The 17296-nt window shown below is 44.4% G+C and overlaps 1 protein-coding gene across 1 annotated transcript; it reads left to right on the top strand.

Moving 5' to 3' along the window:
* Positions 1 to 4668: 4668 nt before the first annotated feature.
* On the top strand, positions 4669 to 16740 carry LOC147701830 (serine/threonine-protein kinase SBK1-like). The gene is made up of 4 exons (XM_086930460.1): positions 4669 to 4785; positions 8938 to 9132; positions 9823 to 10025; positions 14421 to 16740. Exons 2-4 carry the CDS (start codon positions 8967 to 8969, stop codon positions 15039 to 15041), a joined length of 990 nt encoding a protein of 329 aa, XP_086786586.1. The 5' UTR covers positions 4669 to 4785; positions 8938 to 8966; the 3' UTR covers positions 15042 to 16740.
* The last annotated feature ends 556 nt before the right edge of the window (positions 16741 to 17296 follow it).

The following is a 17296-nucleotide window of genomic DNA, read 5'->3' on the forward strand; positions in this document are numbered from 1 at the left end:
TAGTTAAGGATCTTTTTCCCATTTACTTCTTCCAGTTCATCAATGAAATCATTGAAAGTTTCGACCAAGGCAGTCCATCTGTTGCCAATATTGTGCTTTTTGGTGGAAGCCGGTGGTTTCATGGATTGCGGCAGCATCATAACCTGTGGAACTTTCTGCTGTTGAGAGAGGAGCTCGCTCCGGTAGCACCTGCTGCCTGTTTGGACCAGCACCATTGTCAAGCACTAGCCAAATACTAACATTTGAGTAATTGCGCCCACTCTCTTGTTGTAAGGTGCTGTCTTCTTCTTTAGTAGTGAGTAGCGACCTTCTTTCTTGGAAAGGTCCGTCACCCTCCTCACCTCTTTGCATTGTAAATGGTTTCAAATGCTTTTAGCACTTTTTCACATCAGAAATGTTTCTGCTTTTAGCGCTTTCTTGCACTCTGCTATCACTGCCTTTACACTGTTGTACTGTACAAATTACGGCTCTGTGTTAAGCTGTGGCGGAGTATCTACTGTCCTGACTTTCATTTCGACTGAGGCACACGTGGCATCATGAGCAGTTTGCTAGACCACACCAAACTCTCTGGAAGAGCACTCTTGGTTCTTTGGGTTGCAGGGTTTAAGTAATCCCCTATCTAGCCGCCATTTGTAGCAGCCCTCCACTGCCCGTGTGCATGAAAATGGTCACGGCACACAAGGAGCTTGGTATTACACATTTTCATTCTTACCATGTAATAGTTAACAGAACATTCTACGTCATGAGTTACATCACCCATGCACTCATGTTCTATGGAGTCCATCAGGAAACAAAAGGGTCCTGCCATCTCTAACTCACAGAACACTACAATGGATATCCCCTCTGCCATACTACAAGTGCCTTAGGATATATTTAACTTGTAATATGGTGGCCAGGATATCTATCCCGTGACAGAGCTTCCCATCCGCCAAACGCTAATAAGGCCCCAAGCCTCTTCCATTCTTGCATGTTGTTGCAGTAGATTGAGTATGTGAACTGCAATTCAGACTCAACCATTGTGTCTATCTTACCAGATTTTCGATTCCACAAGCGCAGGAGAGTAGCAAAGCACCTAGTTGTGTTACGTTATGTTATGTTATGTTATGTTATGTATTGCTAACATGGGAAAATAGGAACAGAATCTGAGATAATTAGCATCTGGTGATTAGAAAACACGTGAAAACAAAATTAGAGATGCACCACTTGGCAGCAATATTCGGAAAAGTCCTTTGAATAATAATTCTCTATGGATCCATACAGTCGTTGTACCCTGGTCAAGTTTTTTCTTTTCCTGTATTTAGTTCTTTAAAAGACAGACAGCCAACACGTTTTGTCCTAGAAAAACAGGACTTCTTCAGGGCTGTAGATTAAAACATATAAAAACTACTTTAAAAATACAATACAGACTTTAATTCAAATGTATTCAACATTTGAAACAACATGAAAAAACATAGAATCACGAACAACATTCAACAGGAGTCACATATCTGACTTTACAGGAGAAAGAGATTATAAGTTCTGTGACTACAGTGAGTCCAGACATGCGTTAGACATACAACAGTTTGTTTATAGACTTTACACCAATTTGAAGAACCATAAAAACACCTAAACATCATATATACATTGATGCATTGAATCATTAGAAAACTGAACACAGAAAAAAGGAAAATCACTGATGTTTTTTCTCAGAATGTGCATGAGCAGTACTCAGAGAATGAGTGTCCAACCACTAAAAAGACCAAATCAAGGTATCACTTTAGAGACCATCAGTATATAGTCTGTTGTCATGAGATGAACCCCAAGATCCCGTAGCCTATCGTAATTTGCCTAAGGGGTGACAAAATGGGGGAACCTCCGAAACCAATACATTGTGGAACATGCGAGAACAAAAGCCCCATGTGATATATAACCCTCACCGTACCCAAAACCACAAATGGAAATCGGAAAAAATTATGATAATAGAACCTACCAATGTAGGAATTAAGTCGCGAATTTTGGCGTGATATCCTTGGCCCAATATTATGTTGCATATGGGATGGATTTCAGACCCTTGAATTCCGCTAACCAGTATATTAAACTAAATAGAAAAAAGGAAGTAAAACTGGAGAGAGAAAGGGGATACAGTCACATTTCTGGGAGCATAAATAATAATATCACATATCCAAAAACCCTGCCTAGTTGCACCTCTGGAAGTTGATGACCATCCAGCATGCCTGATTGACTGAAGATGAATTAAACATGGATGCTCTAAAATTGTGACTTTTGAAACATGCCCACCTAATGGTTCATCTGGTGTGCCTCACTGTCTGTGCAAGGCTACTGGAAGTGTTTGGCCACTCAGCACGCCTGATTGACTAAGGGAAATTAAACCATGCGTTATGCATGATTGTGAGCGTTGAAGCATGTCTACCTTAAGTGACAGGTCGCCCAGTGTTTCTGACTCATGGAGTTGCAGCTACCAGAAGTGGAAGGCCACTGGGTATGCCTGAGAACTGAAGGTGGCACCGGTGAGAGATCACCAGATGAGAAATCATATCCGAACTGTCCCTTTGTATGTAGAGCACAAAGCAAAATATACTTGTGAGTGAAGCAGTCAATAAACTGCGACCTTTACCCTTCCAAACTAATGAGTGTGGTGTATATTACTAGGATCTAGGGGTGGGTGGCCGAAGAGGGGTGCTACCGCCAAGGCGCCAATGCCTCCATGAGGTCGCTCTGCAGTGCTCAGGAGGAAGCACGGTTACATGGGTCAACAGAGCATTTCATCTGTTCTGCACCATTTCTGCCCTGCTGGACTGAAGATGTGGGGTGAACCCAGCACCCCCTCTCATCTTGCACCATCTGTGGAATCCATTGGGACGTTCCTATCTCAGGGCACAGCGCCGATGGATGTGTCAGATGGAAAGTGCAGACCGAAGGGGGTCCGTGGGCCTCTTGGAGAGGCTCTGAAGTATCCACGTAAAGCCCCCGGGGGAGGGTCCTGGTGTAAAAATAGCACCCCTTGATAAAAGATGGATAACCTTTCGCTAAGCGATGGCACACAAGCCTATAGCAGAACTGGTCAATTCCAGACTGCTCGCCAGTGCTGGGACAGAGTCAGCCTGACATGCAGCTGACCCTGCTCAACCGTACAGATGGGCGAGCCAACAAATAAACAGGGAGAGCTGAGCCAGAGCCGAGCCACGGGTCTGACTTGGCTTTAAGAGCCCTTGCACGAGCCAAGACCCAGAAATGACTGCTATGTAAATCATGCAAAAAAACACAGAAATTATAATTGCCTCTATAAAAGTAAATATGAAGGGCCTTTCTTTAACATGCAGCAGTGTTGACATTAATAAGTCACATTAGGTAATGAAGAAAAAGTGGGATGGTGAAACAAACTATGGGCAAATTTACATGCCCCCTGTGCGCCCACTACGTCACTTTTCGTGACGTACTGGTGGCCCAGGGGGCTCCTCCATATTTACAAGGAGAGGAAAAGCCACCCTGAGTGACTTTTCCTCTTCTTGTAAATATGGTCCCTTCACACGCAGCACTGTGCGTGGAAGGGGAGTTCCATGGGCGTTGCTGTGGGTGTTCCCACGCAACACCCATGGAACAAGCACATCTCCAGATTTACGAGAAATCCTTAATCTGGAGATACATGTGAAGGCTACGCCACCCTAGAGGTGGCGTAGCGAGGCGCAACGAGGAGAAATGTTTTCATTTCTCCTCGTTTTTTTCGTCTTTCCATGCGTGCTGCATTCTACAGCACGCATTGAAAGAGGAAAAAGCCTCTTGTGATTGTTTTTGTGCAGGAAGGTGTCCCTTCCTGCACAAAAACAATCTCCCCACGACGCAGGCATCCTTCCACCATGGGGCAAGGGTGCCTGGCCCAGCGCATGGCTGCAGTTTGTGCGCCAGAGCTGGGGGAAGCACAGAGATGCGTCATATTCTTGTAAATATGTCGCATCTCTGTGCTTTCCAAACTAACGCAGCACGGTGCCGCAAAATGACTTGCTGCATCGTGCTGTGTTACTTTGTTTTAAATCTGCCTCTTGGTGCCTAAGATCACAGAGTATGTTTAAGCAGGGAAGCTAGGATTCATCCTAGGTTTTCTAGTCTCGTTTTGTACAAATCAGCATCTAAGGCGGTATCCATTTGTCTTTCCTTTTTACCTTAAATGTTAATGCTTTGTTTGAACTTTGTGCATGAGGGTAGAGCGAAGGTGGCAGGCAGAAGCACCATGAAAGCTCGGCTCATTTTGGGCTCGAGGTTCTTTGAGGCCCTCGAGCTGAGCCAGAGCCCAGCCCCTGGCTCGAGCCTGCCTCGAGCGGTACAGGGCTCTCATATCTATCCGGTCTTCAGATGCAGTTCTTTCAGCGATGTCATGTGCCACTCCGCCTCTGTCCCCATGAACAGCTGGCTCCTGTTATAGTTTCGAGAAACTGGGAAACTTGTCAAACAACAGTAGCTGGGCTGGGTCCAGGAAGAGGCGAGCACGGCCTCCCTCCCAGTGGGAGGCTAAGTATAGAGGCCGCATTGCTAAGAAGCCTTTGTGAATGGCAGGTGCAGCCCCCTCCCTGCCCTGAGCTGGGTGGGGGGCCTGGCCCTGCCATATAAGCCTGCACCTTGGACTGATACAGGAGAACTTGGCCTGCAGGCCTGGGAAAGCTGAGAGGATCACACACTGTGCACGCGCGCGCACACAGACCCCCTGAAAACCCCCGCTTTGACCCGTCAGAGGGGCACCATTAGACCTCGAGGCACCGGCTGCGCCTGTCCCCTGCTGAAGCTCCGGTTCAGGTAAGGCGCCCCTCTCTGCACCGCTTAAGTAGTGGGTGGCCACTGTAACATAATATACAGGTCAACGTTTTAGCCCCGTTCCGTTAGCAGCAGACAACGAGGGATGCTTAGAACTGGATAATGTTGGTGTAATCTAGGTCAGACAGTGGTGCGCCTCTGCAGATGGAAGACACGTGGATCCCAGAGGCTTTTGCCATTTTTACCTGCAAGTGACTCACAGATCTCGGCGCTATGTGTTTTTACTCACTAACTTCTTTTAAGGGATTCCAGACATAATCCTGCTGGAAGCTCTCAGATACGTCATGTGGGTGACAAACCGCTGGGAGGTTTCAACAGCCTTGAGTTACAAAGCATGGCGGCTCTCTTAATGACCTCTTTATCAGGAGTTTGCTAGAAACTGTCTGCGATTGTAGCTGGTTGGGCAGTCAGGGTTTGTCTTTTCAACTGCATATAACAGTAGAATGCCCGGCCAACTATTCATTCTAAGATTGTGAGTCATTGCGTGGGCTTGTTGTATTAAGAAAAATAATTATTTGCCACCATGAGGACCTCTTAAGGGGATTTTCCGTACCAACGTGGAAGTTGCAGCTACACACAAAGTCAAATGTTTTTACTCGATCTGAATGTGAAATTTCCCATATCTGCAAAATATGACAGACAGAGTTCTAAGGACTTGTGTAACACAAGTTGTCATAAGGCAAAGTAAGCCCATAACTAAGCCATGCAGAGCCACTTTGCATGGTTTAGTAAATACAAAGTAATGCAATGCAGCACAAAACACTGCTTGCATTACTTTTCGTTGAGTAGGCACTAGATGGGGAGTGCACTCATTCCCATGCACCCACCCATGGATTTTGATGCAAACGCAGATTTACAAAGACCTGTAAACCGGGGTTTGGGTCAGAATGGTGATCTTGTCTGATCGCAGACATCGGTGCCCTATGGTACATGGGTTCCTGCATTGGCACCAGGAAGCAGATTCTGCACCAGTGCAAGGAGAGAACAGAAATGCTTCATATCTTTCTACCTGGCCAGCATTTCTGCTCTTTCGTGCAGCTCAGGGTAACATGCTGCCTTCCTTGCTGCATTTCATTGCATTGCATTGCATTGCATGAAAGAATGGTAAATCTGCCCCTGCATTTTGAAGCAACGATCTTGTATGTGTAACATTTCTTTAGTAAAAATAAATGTGCAGCGTGAATGGAGGGATATGGGAGCAGATTGAAATATTATAGACATGCCCAGGAGGCATGCAGCAATTGTGCACAGATATGGAAACTGTGAATGTTCACTATCAAACTTATATGCGCTTCCTGCCCGACAAATCCCTTCACTAGCTAGCCCCTGCAGTTGAAGTTTTGTGGATTTATGCCACACATTTTGCAAAGTACTCTTTGAAATGAACTGTAAAGTGCTTTTAAAAATTAGCTTTGCACTGTCCTTATAAGTGAATTATTTTTCTGTAGCTTCCACATCAGACCAAAATATGTTTTGGGCAAAGTATTTTCTTTTTCTAGACGCCATTCTTGATTTGCAGAATGTGGCAGAATTCAAACACCCTGGAAAGTGGTCTGATTATATTGCACCGTTCTCTTGTACCATCCTACCGCTGCAAAAACTGTATTTGAAGGACCGAGCAGCGCATTGTGTTGTTTTTGCACAGATCAAGTGATGTCATTGTCCGTTTTGCATCATGTCGTTGGTGCAAATAAAGGCAAAATGATGGATGGCGGCGCTAATGCAACAGGCCTACCCACTCTTGCCCAAGTAGAAAGCGCTTTCAGAAACGGAAGTTTATGTTTAATCGGTGCATTTAAGATAGAGTGTGCTGGTGGTGCCAGAAAAAAGGAAACGTGTTCTAAACAACGTTTAACAAGGCAAAATATCTATGTGATTTTGTACCTTTTTGGAGAAAGGACTGTCTGACTGAAAGGCCAGTTTAAAGAGGTCCCTCTTCTATGTGCGAATTTATTCAGAGGTTTGCTTGAAGTAGTTGAAGCTACAAATTGATGTCCTTGCCTTAAAGTTTGCAAGCTGACACTACCTGCTCACATTTTAATTTTGGAGTGAATTCCACCTGCAAAGATGGACCAGGCAATCTGCACATGAAGATCTTCACGAAAAATGTATCTTTTGTACTAAACATTGCAATCAAGGGGTCGAAGTTAATGGGAACTAACTTACTTGAGTACCACTACTTTTATTTTTTCTCTTGCATAGTTTCACTACCATTTACAACAATTTGATACAGGTTTGACCCTTTTTTTTATTACCACACAACTCTTTATTTTACACTGCAGTGTATTAACCTCTTTGAAGGTTATAGCTCTTAAAACATGTCAAACACATTAAATTGACGAGATCTAGGAAGGCGAAGAATGAACATCTTTGAAAGAGGTCACCTCTCAGCCTCAAGTGCTGAGCATTGCATAATTCTACTGTTCATGACGTTCAGCTCACGTCATTAGCACAGTGTGGGACTATTCTGAACCTCCGCTCTCTACAATGCGGATTATGTTTATGTGGACCCTTTCCACGTGAACATCTGAAATCTTTTTGTTCTTATTCTGCTTGTGCCTATCTTTGGGGTGACTCTGCCCTTCACAGGGATGAAGGGGGGTACAGTTCATCGCGTGAGAAGTGAATTATTGGCACTGACTGCCTCTATTTGAGTCCGAGGCGAAAGTAGTGATGTTGAGAACCACAACTCTGCCCTTAACCCGGTACTTCTGAATGTGTTTATATATGGCACGCCATTGATTGCAGGAACCCCACCCAACCAGGTCTGCCAAACAACACCTAAGTGGTAATGTGTTCATAATGCGCCAGGTTGGAGAATTTTTCACTGAAGGAGATAGACTTTGACAGCGTGGAGAAAACTGGTAGGCAGTGTCCAGCGTAGACGCGGGAGGGTTGAATTCAGGTCAGATTACGAGATTCATCCTCATCATTTAAATCTATGTAAATGATGTTTATATGAGTATTTTAATTTTAAAGGTCTGGAGTCGATTCAGCCCTCCTGGCCCTAGGTTGGACACCCTCTGCTTTAAGACAACCAGCCTAATGCGCAGAGCTCTATGTGGAAATGACCACGGTTCTTAATGAACCTATTTATTACCTATGACCTCGCAAGGACACTGAGGTCCAGAACACAGTGCCAGATCTGGAGGTGAACCTTCCTCATTTATGGAACAAGTATTAGCTTGAAAGTTTATGTCTCAGTGTCAGGATGCTCTCTAAAAATAAATGAAAGGAAAAAAATGATGTACAAATAGACACTACAAGTGGGGGTTTTAAGCGCAAGAATTTCACAATGTCGACAAATTAGCCCAGTTTCCAAAAGGAGGCTGACTTGTCACTGGGTGCCTGGCCTGTAGTTTTATTGGTTAGCTTATTTAAATTTGAAGACAGCAGAATGTAAAATTCATCAAGGTTTATTAAGAAAGATATGCAATAAATATGCTCTAAGGGACATAGTGACATTCAATTTACATCTGTGTAAAACATGGAGGAAACCGATTTTGCAGACTTTTGATACTTAAAAGTGTGCTTCACTTTTCAAACACTAAAGAAGAGCTCATGATTGAGGCCAAATCTTTTTTCACCATTCTTGATTTTAAAGGCTAAGGAAAAGACGCCAATGGATTTGCACCAGTTTTGCCCCAGCCCAGTCCTTAAAGTGATATGCACACCCATCAGCTCACTTCAGAAAGCTGAAAAGTACTTGGTGCCAGCCGAAGAGACAGTTGAATCCCTTCTTGAAAAGCATTGCAAAGAATGGTGGGGCATATTAGCAAGAACCTCATTAAAATTATCGCCATTTTAGCGTCAGGAAGCTGCCACTAAAACGGCGATAATGGGCTTGTTAATATGCGTTATAGAATTCCAATAGAAGCCGAGGTTAGATGGGCAGGACATCTAAACTTGGCTTCTATTGAAATTCTATAACGCATATTAAAAAGGCCATTATCGCCGTTTTAGCGGCAGTTTCCTGCCTCAGCGATAATTTTAACGAGGTTCTCGCTAATATGCCCCCATCTTTCTTGTGTTTCAAAAGCTTTATGTGGAGGTTGAGCAGGTGATGGATGTTATGGTACAGATGTGTCTGAGTTCACCAGAACAAACCAAAAACCCCTTTCTTCTGCCCCACAGAGCTTGGACACTCACCACCACCAGAGGGAATGAATCTCAACGGCAGACGGCGGAGTGGGCTCCTATTGGAGGACATGCTGCTCTTAACCTCCCAGAACTTGCCCCGGCTTGACCTGAAGGACAACTATAGCATCCTCAAGGAGCTGGGCAGCGGGTCCTACGGGCAGGTGCTGCTGGCAGTGCACCACACTCAAGGTAGGACCACAGGGGTGAACAGAATGCGGACAGCCAGCCTGTCTGCAAAATGTAGTGCTTTTAATATTGTGCCACTACCCGCTGTGTATCTCGTGGTCTGGTACTTGTGGTCTCAGAAGGTGTCGCCAGCTCACGAGAAGGCTGCAGTGTTGCTGTCTCATGAGGCTGGGGTGTTGAAACCTCAAATGGAGTCTTTTGAATATCAGGAGTATAGGTTTGTGGCCTGTAGGTGAAGAGTTATACCTTTAATGTGCATTCAGGAGCAGTGGTGGCTCCTCAACGGAGTGCTGCGTAGCGGTGATGCGGGGTGGGGAAGGGGCAGGGTTGGGCATAGTAAACTCTGGTAACAACCGAACGTTGTTAGGTAAATAAATAAATAAAACGAATTACATTGCGTGCACAGCTTTGCAAATGTAGGCGTAGAGGTTTACCTTTAAAGACCTATTCAAATACATTCAGGAGCAGTGGCGGCTCCTCAAGGGAGTGCTGCGGGGTGTCGAGGTGGGGCGGGGGCAGGGGAGGGGCAGGGGAGGGGCAGGTTGGGGCGTAGTAAACTCCAGTAACGACCGAACTGAGTTAGGTAAATAAAACAAATTACATTGCACGCGCTGCATTGCCATTTGTCAATTATTTCCACTTGCAGGTGCCAATCATCTCCTCTCTCTCTCTCTCTCTCTTTTCTTCCTTAAGGGACACCCATGGCCCTGAAATTCTTACGGAAGAGTAATACAGAGCTGAGGGCATTCCTTGTTGAGTACTGTGTGTCGCTTAGTCTCTCTGCGCACCCATGCGTCATCGGCACATTCGGCATCGCCTTTCAAACGGACACTCACTATATCTTCGCTCAAGAGCTGGCCACGGCCAATGATCTCTTCTCTATCATGAAACCGCAGGTGACTATAGAAGCCCCCATGTGTGGGCACTGGACTGTCATTGCGATGGCACTGGGATTAGGCATGTGTGTAGCATGTTTGAAAAGCCAAAGCCTGAACATCTTAAAGACTACAGCAGAGAGTAGCACATCATTCATTACCTTGACAGCGAACACCAGGCAGCGACAGTTCATACGCTATGGGATCAATGCACAGTCCAACACATTGTTGTGAATGTGACCCCACAATTCATTTTAACTGCCACTTTAGTTGTCAGGTATTGCTGGTATCAGTTATTCAGTAGATCACCTGATCAGGGAATAGAGGACCGAAGTTATTAGAATGGAACAAATTAACAATGTTGGAAGAAATCAGCTCTGATCAAGTCTGTATATATATATATATATATATATATATATATATATATCACACAAAGGCGGTTCCTTTTTCCCGTTCTCAACCCCTCCTGGGCACGAGCTTTCCTCTGATTGGCTGCCAACACTACAAACCAGGAAGTGTTGGCAGCCATCTTGTGACTCAGAAAATAGTAAAATAAGGGTTAAAAAAGAAGAAAAGTGGATGGGGTTCCGGGGACAGAAATTCGCCTCAGATGGGGGGCCCACGCGGCCCCCTTCCCATTTTTTTTTTTTTTTAGATTGAGGTCAGGCCCTTGGGGGATGGGGTCCCCAGGGCCCCAAAAATGGGAAAAGAAGGAGGGCAACACAGCCCCCTTCTGGAAAAAAATGCCAGCCCCCCTCCATGCAGCACTCTGCAAATGTGCCCCCTTGGTGCATTGTAAGTTGGGGAATTAATTCCCCTTGAATACTAAGGGTCCCTGGGAGCCAACTAGCCCACCAGAAACCTCCAGTATGCGTTAGGGAGCTGGGTTGCAGAGAGGTGGTCCAAGGCCACGCCCCCTTTTTACACCACTCTGCAACGCAGCTCTGTGGCGCTTACTGGAGGTACATGGTGGGTTAGTTGGCCCCCAGGGACCCTCAGGACTCAAGGGGGCTTAATCGCCATGCACAGTGTTGTCATCAATGATGTCAGTTCAGTTGTCATCAGTAATGTAATCAATACTGTCACTGAACATGTCGTGAGTGTTGTAATATGTGAGGGCATACACAGTGCATAGGGAGGGCGTAAGTTATAGCTATTTGAAATACCTATAACTGCTGAATTTCGGTGGTTTTTTTGTTTAAAATGTTATGCTTAAAATTATATTTTTATCTAACTATAACATCACGTTAAACTTTGTTTTTTCAGTGCATTTACTGTGTTTTTTTTGTAAAGCTGAGATATTATCATCATACCTAACTATAAAATCACTTTAAACTTTGTTTTTTTCTGTGGTTTCCTAGGGTTCTTTTAAACTAAAGAAATATTTGATTACCAAACTTAAGGCTAACTTCCCATGGCCAGGCCATCTGCACAACCCTCCAGGGAGGGGGTTGGTCACAGGACCTGACTCTCAACCACCCAGCAGGTAGTCAATTTCCTCACCGCGTACAGCCTTCACCTGTTTCTACCAACCCACCACAGAAAATGCAGCCTAAAAAATAGCCCCAAAATATTATCACAGGAGGCAGCCCAACACTTACATTCATGAGAGACTTCCAGGGGAGTCCAGGTGGTCATGCTGGTTCCTGTGGGACACCTGCAGGATTGCAGAAATCCAAAATAAATAGATATATTTTTAAAATGTGGCACCCGGGGGGCACTCTGGCCCTCCTCACCCCCCAAGGTGCAGGATGTTAGGGTACCCCTACCCTGCCCCCTTATAACTTATGTTTTATTAATTTTCATGACACAGGGACTGACTGAGTCCCCATGTCCTGAAATGTCTGGTGCATCATTTGTCTTCATGTTGTGGCAAGCCAATTTGAGGGCAATCTTCTGCAGGAGTTCACAGCAGCCTTTCTCCCCTGCAGGAGCAAGGAGGCCGCAGGAAATAAAAGTGTCTCTCTGGCCTTCCATGAATCCAAGCGTTCACATATTCAAAGTTTATGAACCTAAATTTCTCAAAATATAGTGAACAGATTTGCACCAGATCATCTGAGCCACCTGACCGAGATCTAGCTTTCTGCCCAATATGGTGTAATTCCATTCAGCTGTTTGTGAATTAATGCGGTTCCATTTTCCCATAGAAAATTGCGTTTTGGGGCCTCCTGTTTTTTCTTAGCTACCACTTAACGGCTCACCCTGAAACTTTCCACGAAGGTTTGAGAAGATTCATCAAATGGGGACAAAGTTATCAGCAAACCAAACTCAACCTTCTTCCTATGGTAATTATGGTAACTATGTCCTAGCAGTAATTACACAGTGGTAACTGCCACTCTGTAACACACTCTTTAAATGTAGTTAGGATGGTGTTTCCACACATGAAAATACGTTTTTGGTTTTCTAATAACTTTGGCGCCATTTTGAGGAATCTTCATGAAACCTTACCACAAATTTCTCTCTTTTGCTTAGTTCCATCATGGAAAGTTTTGGGGTGACCTGCCAAGCAGATGCTGAGAAAAGTAGTCCCAAAACACAAAATACCCATGCATTTTCCATAGAACTTTTTGAAACGGGCTACAGCAAAAATGGCTGAACGGAATGACAGCAAATTTGGCATGAAGCTAGATCTCTATCTAGAAAGCTTCTTTTTATGATTTGGTGTACAATTGTCCAGGAGTTTTTGAGAAATTAAGGTTAAAAATAGGGCGGGCAATAAATTCCGCCCTGGAGGCGGAGTTCGCGGATTATTGCCTATGCTTGTAATACAGAGTTTCCAGTAAATAGCCACCAACCACTGTGTGAGTTTTGTCATGAGCACAGCTCTCCATGGTAAGTTGGTAAGCACAAGCGAGAATTGATGTACGCTAGCGTGAATTTTGGACGCTAGGATAGCATCCAGCGAGATTTTCTCAACACTGACAGTGGCGGGCGATTGATATCACATGCGATGAGAAAGATGCCATTCAGGCAGAAAATATAAGTGAGCAGCAGCAAAGAAGCAATGCCCTCTGGAGAGCAGAGTAGTGCTCTTTGCACTGATTTTGCATCATAGAACAGGCTGCAAGGTCTCAAAATCAGCACGAGGTGCCAATTTCGCCCACTCGCTGATCTCCACGGAATTCCGTGAAGTGAAACTCCACAATTGCTGGCCAGCCCTAGTTGAAAAATATTTGTATGTCTGGGCAGTTGAATTCGTGAGAATCTCATGGGGGTCCCACAGTCATGCAAAAAAAAAAATGAGGCCATCTGATTGGTTGAGGCTGTTTTTTCCCATCGGCCGTACCGCTCCTGTGAGCCCATGGGAGCATGCATTTTGACTGGCGGGCCGCAACATAAAGCAAAATGTTGCTGCTGCCATTTCAGGGCACAGTGACTCGGTCCACATGTCCTGAAAAAAATTTTTTTTTAAGTATAAATGGGCAGGGTAGAGGTACCCTGACCTCGTGAACAATATGGGGGGGAGGCCCAAAAACAAACAACAATCTATTTTTTTGTTTTCACGATCCCGCAGGTCTCCTGTGGGTGCCAGCAAGGCCCATCTGGACTCCTGCGGGAGGCCTTTGGGGAGTTCTCTCATGAGACACCAAGGGGAGTAAAACAATGTATATAAAAAAGACTGTGTGGGGGGTGGGCTAAGCCCTGTGGCCAAGCCCATGCCATGCACGGTCAAAGGAGATGCACAGTGGACAGGGGGTTGGCTGCCTGGGGTGTTGGTTGTAGGCCAGGCCTTGCAACCAACCCCACAGTTTGTACTGGAGAAGGCCATATGCGGCAGGGGCTTGGCTCCTGCGGTATTTGAATGCAGTGCCTAGCCTCAGGCCAGGACCTGCAGCCAACCCTATGCACGTTCACAGCAAGGAGTTGGCTTCAGGTATTGTAAGGAAATATTAATTTAGTTTTAAAAAACCCTAGACATTCATTGATAAAAACAAAGGTTAAATTAACATCATTGTTAGGATTTGTTATTATATCTTACTTTACATTTTAAAAAAACTGAAATTCACAACAACAAAAAAATCAAAGGTTAAAGGCACGTTATAGCTAGGGGAAAATGTCAGTTAAAGCATACCATTTTAAACTATAAAACAACGGAAATTCACCAGTTATAGTTGTCTCAAGTAACTATAACTCATGCAGTAAAGTAAGGGTAACTCTTGCCCTCCCCATGCACTGCTAATTACTTCCCAAATGACATCACTCATGACATGTTCTATGACACCATTGATAACATCACTGCTTCTGAAATGACATCCTTGACGACAGCACTGTGCAGAGCAGGGACACGAGTTATAGTCACTTTACTGCATGAGTTATAGTTATAGAGAAGTGTGATGTGAACAGAATGTTATCATTTAAAAACAAACATAGCACTCCAACCCCTTTTCTGACATCTTTTGTACATTCCTTTTCCAGATTGGAATCCCTGAGATGACGGTTAAACGCTGTGCCTTGCAGATTTCAAGTGCCCTTGAATACATGGACACCAAAGGACTGGTCCATCGTGACATAAAGCCGGAAAACATCCTGCTCTTTGACCAGGATTGCCGCCAGGTCAAGCTGACAGACTTTGGGTTGACATGCTCCAAGGGCACTGCTGTTGACTCTATGCCAGAGAACCTGCCCTACACAGCACCAGAGATGTGCATTCTAGGCGATACCGAGAAACTGATTGCTCATGCCAGCCTGGATGTGTGGGCTTTTGGTGTGCTCCTATTCTGTGTTCTCACCGGGTACTTCCCCTGGAACACGGCAGTACCATCTGACAAGTACTATCTGGAATACACACGCTGGCACAGGAGCAGCCGGATTTTCCAACTCCCTGCTCAGTGGAAGTGGTTCACAAGCGAAGCCTTAGAGATGTTCAAGAAGTTGCTAGACCCAGTGCCCACCCAGAGGTGTTCTCCAAAAGAAATCATGAACTATCTTAAGACACCATGGAAAGCCATCCTACATAACAGCAACAAGCCAGACAACTCCCGCTACCTGCAGGGCAGAGTGACTAATAAAAACTTTCTGGTAAAGAGAGGCCGCTAAGACATTCTTGGTTCTAGGTGTTCTTCTAGCAATAGCTGATAGACACAGCCTCTGCCGTGAGAGCCGTACAGCTCAAACTCTCATCAGTTGGAAGCGTCTTCCACAGTTTTGTGGGGAGCTTTTTTGAAATTGGCTCTTGCTGCTCTGATGGGATCGTCCTCGAGAGCACATAGTTCAGCTTACTCAGACACGAGAAGGAACATCACGCGGGAAGTTCTGAACTCCAATGAACCTTCAAAGAGGCTGACCCATCATCCATCAAGTGAACTATCTGGAAACAGCAAAATCACCTAATGATGACAACAAGGGTCATTCACAGGAGACCACAGATAGAGCTCCAGTTTGAGCAGCAACCCCAGTCTATAAGGAATTTGGAGATAGTCAAGCAGATGGATGCTATCCCTAGAGTAGAGTGCAAGGGCAGGTTAATTTGTTTACCATTTTGAATTGCTATGGAAGAGTGAGTAAAAAGCAGTCCTTTCATATGACATCATTTTGTATGTAGACGGTGTCTAGCTAGAGGGCTCAAACTCTATTCTTTTCAGTTTAACAACTGGTGTTTGGTAGACAAAGATACACATGTGTGGTGTCTAGAAGGGTGTCCCAATGTTAGTACATATCTAAACATAAGAAGGCAAGACATGGCTCAGTTGTGTAACATTTCCGCTTTTTGACACACGGCAGCATAGATCATGCTTTGTGTGAACGGCTACTCTATGCTGCATAAGGCATGTTGTACTAAAGATGTGAAAAATATGGGATACATTTGATCAATTCCTTCTAGTTTCACCACCAGAAATTAACTTGAGCATTTCTATTGGTATTATGTGCTTAGCGGCACAGCTCGCATTGGGTCTCACAACATTTTGAATCCATATTTCTACGTGTATCAATGAAACAAGAGGCAAAACCTTCCCAACCTTATTGGGCATGCCGGAAGGATTCCCTAATCTGAAGGGATCAATTCACTGAACACGGTGCATGTAAATGGTAGGGGTGCTCCAGAGCCCGTTATGACGCACTTCCAGTTAAAGACGCTCGACAACAGCAGATTCAGCCTTGTTGTGACTGCTCGAATGTGGGTAGTGTTACCTAGATGGATACGAAGGCAAAGATGGCGTCTCACATTCCACATAGGAATCACGCACTTTATAGATTCAAGAAGAGAGCAATCTCCCTCATCGGTCTCACCAGAATCCTGACTTTGAAAATTACCCCGGTGGTAGGGCCACAGACCACTTGTGAGCAAATAGTGTCAAAGTTAATAGGCCTTGAGCACAGAGCTATTATAACTGTTCACCTGGGAGATTTTGTGAGATTATAAATCACTGGCAGAGAGAAACTCAAAATGATAATACTCTTAAAAAATATGCATAGCAGTTGAGAGTTTTAAGCCGAATGTCACAAAGTGAAACAAAAAAACGCAGTTTGGAAAAATAAATTAACTATTTTTTTTTTTTAAATGGAGGAATCTATGGAAAATGTTAGAAAATCAAAGTAAAAATCCTAAACATGAAAAGCACTATTCTGAGCTAGGCAAGTATGATGGTGCTAATCTGAAGCAAAGACATTGACACAAGATATGACCAGAATCTTAAAATGGCGTCTGCAATGTACCTTCCTTTGTAAATATATACAGTACGCACCTATTATAGTGAATGCTTATGGTGTTGTAAATATATAAAAATAAAAGAGTATTTGAATTAAAAAAAAGATATTGGCCTGCTTCTAGTTTTCATCCCATCTAGGTGCACCTAGCAATTCTGCAGCATCCTCGCCTCAACAGAAGGTAACTGTGCACCGCGCCTCTGTGGAGAAGGTTGTGACGATTATGTGTCATGCAGATGCATACTAATTAATGCCAGACAGAGATGTATGACGTTGATGGAAGATATATCATGCTGTAGGTTCCTTGTATAGGACTGAAATTTGCTTAAGAGCAGCCAGGTCAAGGTGCTCTATTGCTGTAAAAGTAGTAAAAGTAAGTAGGAGTTACACAAGTTAAAAGTGTGTTGTACAGCAGTATCACCATCCCCACACCAAAGCAGATAGGAAAACGAACATGATAATAACATTAGTTATTATCATGTTCGTTTTCCTTTTTACACTGCTCACAGTGGGGCGATACTCCACCGCATTAGTGGAGGCGCTGCCACTGTGTAGATGTAATAGTAGAGGAAGAGATTGCTGTAGAGACAGATGTAGTTTAAAAGTACTGTAGAGGTAGAAATAGTTGTAGGCATAGTAGTAGTTGT

This window comes from Lissotriton vulgaris, chromosome 7 (assembly GCF_964263255.1).
Source record: "Lissotriton vulgaris chromosome 7, aLisVul1.2, whole genome shotgun sequence".
In the NCBI taxonomy this organism is placed as follows: Eukaryota; Metazoa; Chordata; class Amphibia; order Caudata; family Salamandridae; genus Lissotriton; species Lissotriton vulgaris.